Source organism: Leucopleurus acutus (genome assembly GCF_964270905.1).
Source record: "Leucopleurus acutus genome assembly, chromosome: 10".
NCBI lineage: Eukaryota > Metazoa > Chordata > Mammalia > Artiodactyla > Delphinidae > Leucopleurus > Leucopleurus acutus.
The window spans coordinates 85,728,055-85,744,389 of NC_139153.1; the positions used below are offsets into that span (position 1 = coordinate 85,728,055).

Here is a 16,335-nt window from a genome sequence, read left to right on the forward strand (position 1 = left end):
AACTGATGACTAATAAGAACCTGCTGTATAAAAAAATAAAATAAAGTTCAAAAACTCAAAAAAAAAGAAAGAAATTGTGTTCTCAAAGTAGGGTTAAAATGATCCAAGGGGCAGGTTCGGCAGTTTTTCTGCTAAGCCACAGCAGCAACGCTCCAACGGCGGCGTCTTTCACCTTCTTCGGAGCTTGAGGGCCGTCCTCCCTCCCTGCGCACATGGCGAGGTGGGGACAGAGAGCCATGTGCGACCAACGTGAGCCACTTTCTGCTGCACGCTGTTTAAATTCCAATTATTGGAAATGACTTTTCAGCTGCAAGATACCGCGGGGCAGACCAGAAGGACTACCAATCAGTGGTTTAGAAATAAAACCACAACGAACTGAAATGGGAGTCTTTGCTTCCTCTTCCGACACATATTTCCCTTTTCCTCCCTTACTCCGCCTCCTTCACCTTCGCTTACTCTCTGCCCACCGGCTCCGCCCCGTCCCGCGACCCGGCGGAGTCTAAGAGGCGGACCAGCCGAGGGAAGAGTGAATCCATCCTGGTGCTTCGTCTAGGAGGGCATAAGGGCGTGGCTTTTTGACGACAGAGTGGGAGGGGCGAGGGGCCAACTCTGGAGCCCGGGACCTCCCGACAGAGGGGGCGGAGGGAGAATGGGTCGGCCCTTTCCACGCCCTATGGAAACTCCATACTGGACAAGAGGGGAGTGTCTATTCTCAAACTTCCCTTTGAGGCGGAATGTTAACTAAGAAGCTTAAGCTCAAAGAATCACCCTTTTAAAAGCTTACTCACACTCTCTGCTCCAGCTCTTCTTTCCTTCCTTCTTTGACAACCATGTAAACCTTCCCCCTTCCAGTTTTTTCTCCCTCTTCGCTTCTGCGCGGATGGTGGCGTCCCGCGGGGTGCGCAGCCGCAGAGAGTTCGGGGCGGTGCCGGTGAGGGGCGGGTGACGCAGCGGCCGTCGCTGCCATTTTAAGTTGTTTGTTCTCGCTTCTCTTCTCAAACGCGACTCTGCCCCGGACCCGGGAGGCGTCGAGGTCGCCGCCGCCGCTGCCGCTTCCGCAGCCACCGGTGGGGGGGATCCGAGCTGTGCCACCGCGGAAGCCCACCCTCCGCTTCAGCATCTCTCCCCTCCTGGTCTCCTCGACCTTCTTTCCGAGAGCCGGAACTCGACCCGTGCGGAGAAGAAAGACTCCAGAGCAGATGCTTGAACTGAAATAACTTTATTTTGGGGGGTTTACTTCGCTGACAGGCCCCCCCCCCTTAGCGCAGGGCTCCCCTCCCCTTCCTCCCTTCCCCCTCTGCCGCCAGTACAAATCCGACCCCCCTCTTCCTCCTCGTTTCTCCTTCTCTCTTTCTCTCGCCGTCGCCGCCGTACCCGCGTCCTTCCAGTCCGCCGCCGCCCGGGGCGCCGAGCCAGACTATGGGTCCCAGGTGGGGGCTGAGCGGCGGCAGCAGCGCGGGCGGCCCGGTCACAGTGCGCACTGCAGCGGGGATGGAGGGGCTCAGTTGGCTGGTGGTTTTCTCTTGACATGGCTCCTGCCAGTGCTGCGAGCAGCGCCCCCGCCGCCGCCTCCTCTTCCGCCGCCGCCACCGCTCCGCCCGCGGGCTGCGGCTAGAGGGCCCGAACCCCACCCGAGAGTCGGTCAGTGAGTCCCGGTCTCCGCGGGGACAGGGAGGGGACTTCCCCGTCACCCACCCCCGACCCAGCTGCCTCGAGTCCACCCTCTACCCCTTTGGGAAACCAACTAACGACCCCGCCCTAAGCAATTCAAACTCGGGAAACATGGTCTGTTCAACGTGAGAGCGGAATCCGGGAACTTAATTTTTTTTTCTTGGGGGGGGGGTGGGGTGGGCATACTTTAAAAAATAATATTAACGCAACTATTTTCTTTTCTTCCCACTGATCCTTCCCATTTACCCTCTCCCTCCTCCTCTACCCGGGCGGGGATTGTTTCCACGATGAAATGAGTGAAAACCCGAGTGATCCAGTGTCTCCCGTGGTGCGAGTGAGTCGCTGCCGCTGAAGGCAAAGGGTGGGGGTGGGACCTGGGGGGTGGAAGGCCGGTGGTCCCCAGGCACTGCCTGGGATTTGGGAGAAGAGCCCGCCACCTTTGCCTCAGCAATGCTCACACGAAGATAAGTCGCACTCCCCACGGTCGTGCACGGGGGCAGATTCATAGGGAAGGCTCCCTTGGGGAATGTAGGACTCATTGCAGGACTTGGGGTGTTGGGATCCCGGGCGTTAATCAGGTCTAACCACAGAGCCGGAGTCATTACTGTATTCTGTACCCCCTTTCCCTGTGCCATCATGATTCTCCTTGGCAGCAGCATTAGCAGCCGCCTGAGGGTGAAAATGTGGGTGATGGGGAAGTTGGTAATGACTCCGCTGTTTTTTCTTATGGCTCCTTTGGGCAACAGCTGCCCGCCCCCGGTATACACTGTAGTTGATTGCAGGGAAGCCCTGTACCTCTCCCCTTCCTTCTCAACCGATTTTGCACTTTTCTCTTTGCTCACGACCAAGTGTAATCAATAACACGCACTGACAATATATAGCAATAGTGAAATCTGAAATAACTAAGAATTAATTAGGTACTACAGCCATGGATCTGGCTGGGTAAAATCCAATTGGATATTTCAGTTTCATTCACCTACCCTGTTTTGGGGGGTTATTTTGGTGGCTTTTTTTTCCCCCTTTCCTTTTTTTTTTTTTTTTTTGACATTCAGAAAGCAAGGATCACAGTCCCCCTCCCCATTCCTTTTCATTATCCCTTCTCTGAAAAGAGGGAAAAAAATCCGGATGGATTTTAAGGATTGGACTGATGTCAGCTGTGTTTTATTGCACACCTAAATCCTATTAATAGGTTTTTCAGTTCCCCCACCTTTATTTTGGCAGTTAAGCCAAATGTGTTTTCCAAAAAGTTAGTTCAAGTATTTTCTCCTCTTTCTTTCCTTCCTTCCCTTCCTTTTTCCCATCTGACCCCAAACGTTATTGTCCAAACATGACTGGACAGCAGCTTTTGTTTCTTGACCCTGTAATATGACAGTCTGCTAATATTGCCAGAAGGTGCAGTTTTTGGGTTACAGTCTTGATTTTAGCTATTCAATCATATTAGCAGGAAAAAAATGACTTGTTTCTGTTGTACTTGAGTCTTAAGAAAAAGTGCCCATAGTTTAGTGACAATTTCCAAAGGCTTTAGTACCACCTGTATTTCAAAATGGGGGACCCAAACTCCCGGAAGAAACAAGCTCTGAACAGACTACGTGCTCAGCTTAGAAAGAAAAAAGAATCTCTAGCTGACCAGTTTGACTTCAAGATGTATATTGCCTTTGTATTCAAGGAGAAGGTAATTTAAAGTTCTTAATGTGAATTAGCACAAGTGATTTTTGTAAGTGTATATTAGGTTAAAGAGTCTACATTTGTGTGCTTTAACTTTGACCCTTGTGGGTAATTATCTCAATCAAAGGAGTTGCGGTATAACTATGAACGGAAGGCTTGAGTGCTCTTGGTTTGGTATTACTTAATTCTAAAGCTTCTTAGGATCCACTTTTAGTTAACATGGGGTGGGTAGCATTTGTAAAACTCATTTATGTTTTACAATGAATTTCATTTATGTGGAGTTACATAAAGAACTTGATAACTGAATTTAAAGATTGTTTAAAGTATACAGAATGTTTGAAAGTAAATTAGAATCAAAATGTTTATATGCTGAAAGCGATCTGGTTCATCAACTCGTTACCTTTTCTTATGGTACATTTAACGAAATAGAATGCACTTTAATTCTTAGAGCAATTGATTACTGTAAAGGTTTAATTTGTGTTTAGAAGTGCAGTTGATTAAAATTCAGAATGACCAAAAGGAGTTTAAATTTTTTTTGTCTTAATCGGAATTAATTCACAGTTAAATAGCAAATAATAAGTTGTGAGGAGAACATGATAAAAGCAGTAATTTTTTGCAACTTAAAATAATGGACACTTTCTTAGATAATCGATCTCTCTCTGACATGAGGTCAGGTTATGAATATTAAGGAAATACTACTTTGATTTTGTGCTTAAATTATGAGCTAATTTCACATCAGAAACATCATCTTAGCTTGGTATCCCTTTAATTTTCCCACATTTTTACCCCACTATTAAAGATACTAGTATTCAATATTTAAGAATGCTCTTAGCTACTAGAGTATAGCATTTTAAAGTGGTTTCAAAAGTGGTTTGTTTTGAAATGATATCACGGATTTACTTCTTTTCTTTTTTTCCTTTTTTTGTTAATTGCAGCATTGATAAGATGAGATTTTAGTTGAAGCCATTATAATGTAGGTTCACTAGAAATAAATACAAGATATAAGTAGTGAGACTAGATATTTGAATGTAATCTGTGAGATGCCCCAGATTATACCATCTGGCTCTTCTAACACCTATGAAAACCTGCTTTTATTCTTTGAATGGACAGTATCCAGGCAGTTGTCTGAGCAGTTGATAAATTTTATAACCTAAGTTGATGATGAGCCCTTGATCTTAACTACGTTTGAAGATTTGGTAGACTTTTTTTTTTCTTGAATGTTGACGCTTGTAGTTACATAATATCCAGAAGGAGTAATGGAAATTGACCCTTTTAAGGAGTGAAGCAGTTAATTTGTCTGAAGAGCTTTGATTTTAAACTGCTGAGATTTTAATTTGGCTGTATATAGGACCAGTTAAGTGAATTTACATCAAGAGTAAATCACCGTTTTGTTTTTTTAACCTTAGGGGTATCTGGTTTTTGTTTCTCACACCATTTAAGAAATATTGTCTAAAATAAGTACTTGCTATGGTTACCATAATGCTATAAAACCATGCAGTTAAAACATTCTGATAATAGCCTGTTTGTGTGTGGTAGAGGAGTAAGGGGGTTGGGAGAAGAACAGAAGAATCCACCTGTTTGGAAATCTGTGTTTTCAGTACAAAAATTACATCAGTTAAGAATTTTGCTGGGTTAGAATAACGGTACATGACATTGTAATATGAACTCTGGGTGTTAAGACAGTGTGCTACCTGTGGGTTAATACACTTTTTTTTTTCTTTTAGAAGAAAAAATCAGCACTCTTTGAAGTGTCTGAGGTTATACCAGTCATGACAAATAATTATGAAGAAAATATCCTGAAAGGTGTGCGAGATTCCAGCTATTCCTTGGAAAGTTCCATAGAGCTTTTACAGAAGGATGTGGTACAGCTCCATGCTCCTCGATACCAGTCTATGAGAAGGGTAAATTCTATTTTTGTCTTGGTTTTGGTAGGTTTTTGTGAGTTAAACTTGGGTTTTTCTTCCTCCTAAGAATGGGTAGTTAATTATGGTCATAAATCTCTTTAAAAGTGGAATTTAAATAAAGCATGGATAACTTTCTTATGTGTTATTACGTTGGTAATTGTGTACATCGTTGCTGTGGTTCGTGGTTTATATTACTGTTCATTGGGATTTCCTTTTTCAGGGGAGAACATCATGCCCCTTATAAGTAAGGAATTTTGCTAAACTTCTGCAGCTCATTGAAAGAAAGTTAGTCTGGGCAAACTTGAACAAGAGGTCCCCGGGATTAGTGGGCTTGTTGGGGAGGCTGGAGATAACCATATACTGGTCTGGAAGAGGTTAGTTGGCCTCGATAATCAGCATACAACAAAAATAGCATTTCACCTGTGATTAGAAGGTAGTGATTCATATTAGAAGTTCTGATTTTGAAGAGTGAAAATAATGGTACAGGACTTTTAAAAAAAAAAAGAAAAAAAATTAGAGCTGCGGTTGGAGTTTTCACTATGCACTGAGTTAAGATCTTGATGTGAAAAACATTGGACTGAGTGATTATATGTGGACTCTATAAGATAAAAATTAGAATTAGGTCATGAGCTGTTCAAATTGTATACAAACCTCATAAAAGACATAAAGTGATACATGGTTGACCCTTGAACAACACAGATTTGCACCAACTGCCAGGATCCACTTATAAGCAGATTTTTTCAATAAATACATATACAATACTACTCAATCCACAGTTGGTTGAATTCACAGATGCAGGACTGTAGGTGTATGGGGGGCTGGCTATAAAGTTGTGTGCTGAAATTTCGACTCAGCTCAGTGCCCTTCATGCCCAAGCTGTTCAAGGGTCGGCTGTATAGTGGACCTTTTGCACTTGTAAAACGTTTCTGTAGTCAAACCCTGTAAGTTGTGACACTGCTTGTTTCGGCTTTGTTTCCTTGAAAGTAAATTTTTATTTATTTTTTTTTTGGCATTTTATAGGATGTAATTGGCTGTACTCAGGAGATGGATTTCATTCTTTGGCCTCGGAATGATATTGAAAAAATTGTCTGTCTCCTGTTCTCTCGGTGGAAAGAATCTGATGAGCCTTTTAGGCCTGTTCAGGTATTTTATTCTAAAATAAGTGTGGTGAACATGTAAACAAGTTGAAAACTCAGAATAGGGTCCAATTAAAGAAATTCTTTGGGAATATGCTCTCTAATAAGTTTTACTTCATGAGTCCCTCCTCGCCTTTTGACTGTTGTAATGCAAGAATAGGAAGCGTTTGGATTATAGAATCTCTTGAGAATGAGGTGGTTCTAACTATCCAGTGTGTCCTTGAAATTATGGTCAGAGAAAATCTTTTAAGGTAGACATTTGTTTATTTATAGAGGAGCCCATAGATGAACTTCAGAAAATCTCTTCCCCTGCACCACACACTCTCCTAAAATACTTTATACTTAACCCTGGTTGTCAAAGGAATCTAAGAAATGAATTAAACCCTTTTCTAGGAGTTGATTTGCATAAAAACTTTATAGGAGAAAAGTAAATGTAGTAGTGGTTCTTAATTAACTTTCCTTGACATCTTGCTATGTTTTGACTTGTCATTTGATGTGCTTGACAATTCTAGTGCTTTATTTCAGGGCATTTACCTGGGTGTTGATGATTTTAATTTTATTTATAGTGTGTGTGTGTGTATATAATATATATATATATATATATATATATATATATATGTGAATGGAAGGAAGTACAACAAGATCCACCAAAGTGTTAATTATGATTAGTTTTAGGTCAGATATAGCTAACTTTTCCTTTTTAAATATATGTGTTTCAGTAAATTTCTATATGAGCATACTTATTTAACAATCAGAAAAACAAAGAATTTGTTTAATTCGCTACCCTGTACTGTAGAAAGCTCCGCGAATGATAAAACGTTAACTTACGGACTGAATATAAGCAGTAAGATATAGGTAATAGCTTTATAATTTTAGAATTCTACTGCAGTAAATAAGGTAACAATGTAAAAACAAATACACTTCTCTGAAGTAATTTAATATACATAAATATCCTGAAAAGCTTTAAATAAAAATAACATAGTTTTTTCTCTCCAGATAGATGAGAAAAGGAAAAGTAAACTTTAACTCACACTTTTTTTTTTTTGACTTGAAGCAGTTTAAAATCTGAATACTTCAGTCGTGAGATTTAATAGGAACCAGAGTAAAGATTGTTTTAAAATATCCAGTTCTACTGTATTCATAGTGCTGTGAAGTACAGAGAAGTACTAGTAAAGTAGATCTCTTCTTTCCTCTTCATCCCTTATGCCGTTGCCTTAGGTTAGCTCTTCTTCACACTATTAAAACATTCATTACTTTTCTTCCGGGAATTATTTCTTACATGGTACTTATGAGAGTTTTCTTTTCAGTGTGGACCGCTTCTTCCCAAATCTTTGGATATTCAAATAGGATAGAACTGAAGTGCCATAGAAATACGGACAAGGCCTTTTCCAGTCTCACTCAAATCTCTTTTCAGTGTGATACTCTACTGGCCTCTTCCATCCACCCTGATATTTGCCATATTGAAACACTTGAGGCTTTCTTTCTTGAGCAGTGTCTTGATTTTGACACTTGTGTTTGTGTAGGTTCTGTTTGCTATAACGGCATTTTCCAAGTTACTTACCATTACTATTTTCTCCAAGGAAAATTACTGTCATCTTTCAAGGTCCAATGCAAAATCACTTCCTAATATTGCACTCTTGTCTACTCTGTTAATTCTTTCTTCCCATAGCACTTTAACAGTAAGAACCCATTTTAGGTTTTTTACAAATAACCACATCTTATTCGGGTAAAGATTTGAAGCAGGTTAGGTTTTATATTTCTGTGTGCTTTTCCTCTTCAGCAGTATGTGAGTCCCTTAAGGTTGAGATAGTCTTATTCATATTTTTCAGTATCTGATAACATGCTTTTTGTATTCTGAGTTAAATAAATATTTGAATTGTGCAGAGGTACAATTCAGTATTACATTTTACATACAGTAGTACATAGGGGATACCATAACATCTTTTGCGTTATGGTTTATGAGAAAAACTACTGGGTAGTAAAATCTTAGATAGCAGGAACTGATGTTTTTTCCATGTTAGTATTTTCTGCTGTCTTTGACATAATAGGAGAATAAAGATTGTTTGAACTGAATGGACTACTAATCATTTTTACAGTTCACTATCTAAATATCAGATTAAAGTTTCCAGGTTTCTCGAATTCCCCGTTAGCCTGGTGTTTTCACCTAGCATTTGGCCTCTTCACAGACATTTTGTGGGAGGATTGTGTTAATCTTCCTCATGTTAAAAGATTAAAAGAATATTATGACTGACTTGATAACTGTTCTTCATAACAAAAAGTTATTTTTTAATCATCTGAAAAAATACATATAAAAACGTTTTTTAAAAATTTGAGGGGGGGCTTCCCTGGTGGCGCAGTGGTTGAGAGTCCGCCTGCCGATGCAGGGGACACGGGTTTGTGCCCTAGTCCGGGAAGATCCCACGTGCCGCGGAGCGGCTGGGCCCGTGAGCCACGGCCGCTGAGCCTGCGCGTCCGGAGCCTATGCTCCACAACGGGAGAGACCACAACAGTGAGAGGCCCGTATACTGCAAAAAAAAAAAAAAAAAAAATTTGAGGGGTTCCTGTATCCTCAGGTGCTCATCCTTGTGAGGACTGGAAGCATATTTCAGGTGTGGGCTTTACATTTCGTTTACTCCTCTTAACTGATGGGTTAGAGCCCTGTTTTAAGTCTTAAAAAGTTAAGGGATTTGCACAGGTCGTATAAGTAGTGAGATGTGCAGCTGGGATTGGAATTTGGAATATAAATACATTTATTTCCAAGAACCATCTACAGTATTCCTTATATGTTATAATAGCAAGAAGGGATGTGTCATTGGGCTTAAAATACTAAGGTAGGGGTCTTGAGCTGAGTGGGTTTGAAAATCTGATTTTATGATATTTGGCTTAAAATCATTGAGTATTAGGATTTAGTCAGTTTGGTGTAGTTTTTCTTAAAGGTCAAACTATGAAGTGCTATCCACTAGAACTTTCTGTGATGAAGGAAATCTTCTGTATCTCAAGAGACTAGTTAGAATGGAGGCCACAAGCCACATGTGACTATTGATCATATTGATATGTGGCTAGTACTACTAAAGAACTGAATTTTAAATTGCATTTAATTAATATAAATTTAAGTAGCCTCTATTGGTTACCGTACTGAACAGCACAACTCTATGCATACGAGTGCAGTTGATGTTTCAGGTGGTATATAACATGTTTGTGGTTACACATAAACATTTATATTTCTTAATTAGGCCAAATTTGAGTTTCATCACGGTGACTATGAAAAACAGTTTCTGCACGTACTGAGCCGAAAGGACAAGACTGGAATTGTTGTCAACAATCCTAACCAGTCAGTGTTTCTCTTCATTGACAGACAGCACTTGCAGGTAAGCAGTTTTTTACTTTTCTTTTTTTTTTTTAAACCACATAAGGGCTCATTTTAAAAGCTTATTGGTTAGCATACTGTTTTCTATATGTTACTTAATTCTGTTTTGCTCCTTCGACATGGCATTAATTTTGAAGTTACTTAAAAATTAAGAAACAGACGTCCTGACCTTAACCGAGAACAGTGGTTCCCAAAACTTTGCTGCATATTAGAACTACCTGGGGAGCTTTTAGAAGTCATGATTCCAGTGTGCAATAATCAAAATCTTTACTTTGAATAAAATCCTCAAGTGATAACACATTATGTTTTGAGAAGCACTGGCCTAGACCTTTTAAATAAATATCTGAAAGGATGAGGCACATCTGTTTTTAAAAGGTCCACATGTGTTTTAAATAAGTACTACCAATTTAAATAGCGATCCAGGTATTCCAAATTGATTTTTATTCTGTAAAGTGTTGTTTATTCTTACCTATCTAAGCCTAAATATCATCACTTAGAATTTATAGTAGATAATCGATACTTTGTTATTAACTTTTAAAAATGGCATCATTTCAATTTATTTAGCATTCATTCAACAAATGAGCGCTAAGTGCCAGGCACTTAGTACGGCAATGAACAAGTTAGAAATTCCTTTTGGGTTGACATTCCATTGTGGGAGACCTAGAAGTAGATAAGTAAAATATATAGTTAGATAGTGATAAGTGCTAAGAGAAAAGAGGGAATTACATAAACTGTTGGGTGTGAATTCTTAGATGGTGTCACCAGAGAAGGCCTCATTGAGAAGGTGATTTAAATTAAGACTTATTTTAAAAATACACTATTAATTACATTGTAGAACATTTTTGTTTTTATTTAAGAGCGAGTCTATGCAAGGTACTAGAAAAATACAAATGGGAATCATACTGCTACCTTCAAGGAGCTGATAGGCTACATGGGAAGATTGTACATTTTCCATTTTGTAAAAAGTTAAGTAATTATGGTGTAGGTACAAATAAAAAAACTGGGAATTAAGAAGATTAGCTTCCCTGGTGGCACAGTGGTTGGGAGTCCGCCTGCTGATGCAGGGGACATGGGTTCGTGCCCTGGTCCGGGAGGATCCCACATGCCGCAGAGCGGCTGGGCCAGTGGGTCATGGCCGCTGAGCCTGCGCGTCCGGATCCGCGACGGGAGGGGCCCCGGCGGTGAGAGGCCCGCGTACCGCAAAAAAAAAAAAAAAAAAAAAAAAGATTAATTTCACTGGAAGCATCTGATAAAACTGATAGAAGAACCATACAATTTAGGTGGGGTGTTTTTGGCTTTGGCCTTATTGTTTGTTCTCAGTTTCTTCTTTACCTCAGCTTTCCTTTGGTGAATACTTTTTTTTTTTTTTTTTTGCGGTACATGGGCCTCTCACTGTTGTGGCCTCTCCTGTTGCGGAGCACAGGCTCCGGACACGCAGGCCCAGCAGCCATGGCTCACGGGCCCAGCCGCTCTGCGGCATGTGGGATCTTCCTGGACCGGGGCACGAACCCATGTCCCCTGCATCAGCAGGCAGACTCCCAACCAGTGCGCCACCAGGGAAGCCCTTGGTGAATACTTTTTAGTTGACTCTTTTTTCCTTTTTAATTGCCTGTAGTGTACTTTCATTTGAGTTACTTGTTGAGAAAATACTGTATAGCAGGGTATTGACTTATATTGTGGAATCCACAACAGAGATTTTTAGTCATAGATTTAATAATAACATACACTAGTGTAGCAACTTCATTTTCACGTGAATATATATGAGGTCAATAATACTGTATAGAAATGACTAGTGAATTGAAGGAGTTTCTTGGCTAAATAAGTTAACAAATCATCTTTTTATGTATCGAGGTCAGGTGTTAATATTTTATGAAGCAAACAGCTTGAATCCTTTTAATGAAAAGAAAATTATAAGCTCATAAGCTAAATTTGGGTTGAAGGTAGGATGTGACCAGTAGTCTCAGTTTGTCTGGAATGTCCTGGTTTTAATACTGGAAAGTCCCAGGTCCTAGAAACCCCTCAGTCAGTCCTGGGCACACTGGGATCACTGGTATCTGCTAGTTGTAGATGAATTTGTTCTTCAGTGCTCTTAGTCCCCTTCTTCCACTCAGGTTCTGTTCTCGATCTTCATAAGCTGGAGATGTGTTGCTGTATTGGCATTATATGGAAGAATCAACCTCCACTAGTTCATGAGGGAATTGATATAATAGTGGTGGCCACCACCTATAGTATACAGTTGATGCTTCAACAATTCAGGGGTTAAGGGTGCCAACCCCTGTACAGTTTGCATATGACTTTTGACTCCTCATAAACTTAACTAGTCTACTGTTGACTGGAAGCCTTACTAATAATGTAAATGGTCGATTAACACGTATTTTGTATGTTATGTGTGTTACATATTGTATTCTTAACAATAAAGCTGAACAGAAGATGTTAATAAAATCATAATAGAAAATACACTTACAGTACTATACTGTATTTATTGATACCTAAGTTTATGAATTTTATTTACAAGATGAATTGTCAGTAACTACAGTATTGTTTTATATGATACAAAACACTAGGTGTTATATTAGTAACATCTACTAATTATATTAGTAACATTAGACATCAAAAAGATAATGTGAAAAAGAAATTTATATTTATTTACAGGTATAATGATCCATATTTTGATATTGAAGAAGTGCAGTATGGTTGCTTTATGACAGCGTACTGTAATCGATACGATTGCTTCTTGGTAGCCTAGCTGTCCACTAACGAATGCTAATGAATGAATCATTATTAAAGTTTTATGGCATACAGTATTATAGGCATATTCATAATACAGTATTAGAAACATTGTAACATTTTTTTAAAAGCCACTTACAGGCTATGTTATTTCTCCAGTTGTGAGAGAGGCATACTGTATGGTAATGTAATCCTTTGAAAGCAAAGCAATATAACAGGTAGAAAGCTAACACATTAATTATATATTAAATGTCACTCACCTTAGGCCGATGTAAGAATAGACGAGGGTCTGCAGTTGACCCTTGAATGACACAGGTTAGAGCTGCGCTGATCCACTTAATACAGGAAGTTTTTTTAATAAATACATACTACAGTACTGCACGATCTGCAGTTGGTTGAATTCGTGGTTGGTTGAATCTGCTGATCTGGAACCGAGTATATGGAGGGAAGACTGTAAACTCTGCAGATTTTCAACTGCAGGTAGGGTCGGTGCCCCACCGCCTGTGTTGTTCAAGGGTCATCTGTACATATATTTTATGCATTCATGACACTTAACTGTTTTTGAAATTTCTAGACTGCGTGGTTTGTCTATTTTTTCAAATTATCACAAATCTCCAAAATTTTCCCAGTATATTTATTGGAAAAAAATTTGTGTATAAGTGGACCTGAGCAGCCCAAACCCATGTTGTTCAAGGGTCAACTGTATTATGCACCAGACTCTATACTAAGAGCTTTACGTGTATGAGCTTATTTAATCCTCACAGCAGTCTTCTGAGGTGTAGATCTTACTACTACCATTTTATAGCTAAGGAAATCCAGAAATTAAGAAATTTGATAAAAATCATCTAGCAGAGATCTTCTGTCCTTTATATCCTAATATAATATATATAAGGGCTACAGCAAAAAAGAACTTTGAATGCGCAATGGCATAGAGGCATATGCCTAGAGTCTGAATAGTCATAGGTTGTTTTAAAAGTTAAAATGAAAAAATATATATGTATAGGTTCATTTACATATGTAGGTAGCTAGTCTGCTTCAGACATTGGCAAAGGCAGTCTTTAACCTTTTTTTTTAAGAGGTGCTATAGTGAAAAGATGCAAAACTTTGAAGGCAGTTCTGGGTTCAGATTTGTCTTCCACTTACTAGCAGTGGTTATTTGTGAAAGCACCTAGCATTTGTTTATCACATGTTAGATGTTAAAATAGTAACTGCTTTTTAAAAAATACTTAGGGTTTGATTTAACTGTTAATACTTTGGCCTTCTAGTCCTTTCCCCCAGGATACACTTAAATCTTTTTTACCTATTTCTAATCTCTCTACCATCTACTCTCACCACATCTTCTGTCTTTCTGTATACAAATGTGATTGCAAACCTCTGTTCAAATCTGTCTCCATGAAATGCTTTTAACCCTGATTTCTTTCAGCAAGTAGTCTGTGTTTGACTTTCCTAACTTTCAATTTTTTATTCTGCATAAACTCTGTAAACATTTAGTTTATAATCATGTTTACTCTGTTTTCTCTATATTTTGTATGGCAAGGTTCTGTCCTATTTAGGCTAAGGTCCCTATGGATGGGAACCATAATTTCTTCCCTTACTCTGTATGCTTTGTTACTGTGTCCATTAAGTGCTTAATAAATTGTGGGAGATGGACTTCATGTGATAATCGGTCATTTATGTTAAAGTCTTTATTTATTAAGAATATTAAAAAAAATTTTCCCCTTCCAGACTCCAAAAAACAAAGCTACAATCTTCAAGTTATGCAGCATCTGCCTCTACCTGCCCCAGGAGCAGCTTACCCACTGGGCAGTTGGCACCATAGAGGATCACCTCCATCCTTATATGCCAGAATAGAGTGCTGACCAGCAAAATGGAGAAGATCAGAGAGTGCAGCAGCAGTTTTTTTTCTTTTTTTCTTACCACTTTATTCTTTCAGAGTTTAAAGAAAATGGACTCATGCACAGAACACTATGCATTTTGAAACTTGTTCATCCTGGATTTTTTTTTTATCATTTGTATCTCAGAACTTAAATTAGATGTCTTCTGCACAGACTGTGTGAAAGAAGATGCTTTGCATATTTGCTGCACTGCATCAGCATCTTACTAAAAATGTGAAATGAAAGGACTATTGTACACTGAAATGCTTAAATGTATCTGAAAGCACAAGGTGATACTCATTTTTGATAGTCTTTCCATTTGTGCTGGTTTTTGCCTCTTTGACATCTGTCATCAGTATTTGGAGGGTGAGAAGTGAATGTAACAGGTATAAATAACATTTTAAAAACTTAAAGCTTTGTTATAATCACATTGTTCCAGAGCACTGTCAGATTCATTCTAATGACCAGAAGTGGTTGTTTTAAAAAAAAAAAAAAAAGAAAGAAAGAAAAAAAAGAAAATACAACCATGGGAAAGAAATCTTAAATGAAAAAAGCATCTCATTGTAGGCATTCTTGCCTCATATATTACTGGGCCATGTTTGTTTCCTGGTACTCATAAATATATGTATTTTATTTCCAGATCTCTCCCCAAGTTGGTGTTATGAAAGAGCATTCTGCTCAGTGTGGATTCAGTTATACACATTAAAGCAGATCTGGAGTCTGAAGTAGCTAAGCAGCTATAAAACTGGGAGATACATTCATAGCTGCAGAAACCATAATAGGTAGAGGACTTTCCTTTTGGTTTTTGTTTTTAAAAAGATTTTTATTATAAAGGAAAAAATTCCAGTGAATTGTGCAGAAATACTGGTTTTTACACCACCCTAAAGGAAAACTTAGGGTTTTTTGAAGTAGAAAAGTTACTAAAGTTGGATCTTAAATTGTGAAAACATACAAAAACACCATTGAGTGTCAAAGTTCTAAAAGGAGAACTCATTTTGTGCAATGAACATAAGGAAAGACTACTGTATAGTTTTTTTTGGTTTTTGGTTTTATTTTTCTTTTAAATGAAGAAAAGCTTTGCTTAAGGGTTGCATACTTTTATTGGAGTAAATCTGAATGATCCTACTCCTTTGGAGTAAAACTTAGTGCTTACCAGTTTCCAATTGTATTTAGCTTCTGGTTGGAATTTGAATAAATGAAAACCTAAATAAAATAGGTGAAAGTTCCCTGACTATTCAGGTGAATACACAAAACTTGAAGTGGTAACTTTTCTTCTAAGTCTCTTGGGTACCCGTTATTGATGACCTTAGGAGGGTTTATAAACATGGCTAAACAGTAAACTCAAGAGAAGTTGGGTTTATAATTTCAACAGGTATGGGAATCAAGGACATTTTGTTAGCTTTTAACAATTATCATCCTGGCTTTATGCCTGGCTTCATGGAAAAGAAAAAAAATATTCTTAATTTTAGAATAATTTTTCACATGTTTTCTGATCAATTTAAAATTAGAATCTATTTGAAATTAACACTTTATCATGGCTGGGTACTGTTCTAAGCTCTTATCTTAACCTAACAACCTTGAGGGGATCTAGATGCAGAGGTTTAGGAACTTGTCCACACTCATTGTGAGTAGGGGAGGATTTAAAACCTGGCTGTCTGGCTCTGTAGAGTTAAAGTTTTTATTTTAGAATAATTTTAATTGGGAAAGTTATAAGTAATACAGAAAGCTCCTGTATAAACTTCACCCACAAAATAACTCTTGACATTTTGACGTTTTGTCTTTTTCCATATATTTATATGTATTTTCTGAATCGTTTGGGAGTTTGATCCCTTCCCCCTCGGTACTCCATATATCCCAAGTACAAGGATATTATTACCACAGTAAAATTATCAAACTCAAATGTAACAATGATATACTTTAATTTACCATCCATATTTCACTTTTGTTGATTGTCCTCCTATCTTTGATTATGCGGGGTTTTTTTATTTCCC

The 16,335-nt window shown here is 38.7% G+C and overlaps 1 protein-coding gene across 1 annotated transcript; it reads left to right on the forward strand.

Annotated features, from left to right (window-relative positions):
* The first annotated feature begins 1,017 nt into the window (after positions 1-1,017).
* On the forward strand, positions 1,018-16,325 carry LOC309967388 (uncharacterized protein C6orf62 homolog). The gene is made up of 5 exons (XM_082848016.1): positions 1,018-3,343; positions 5,061-5,237; positions 6,261-6,383; positions 9,610-9,744; positions 14,196-16,325. The coding sequence occupies exons 1-5, from the start codon at positions 3,215-3,217 to the stop codon at positions 14,319-14,321; spliced, it is 690 nt and encodes a 229-aa protein (XP_082704142.1). The 5' UTR covers positions 1,018-3,214; the 3' UTR covers positions 14,322-16,325.
* The last annotated feature ends 10 nt before the right edge of the window (positions 16,326-16,335 follow it).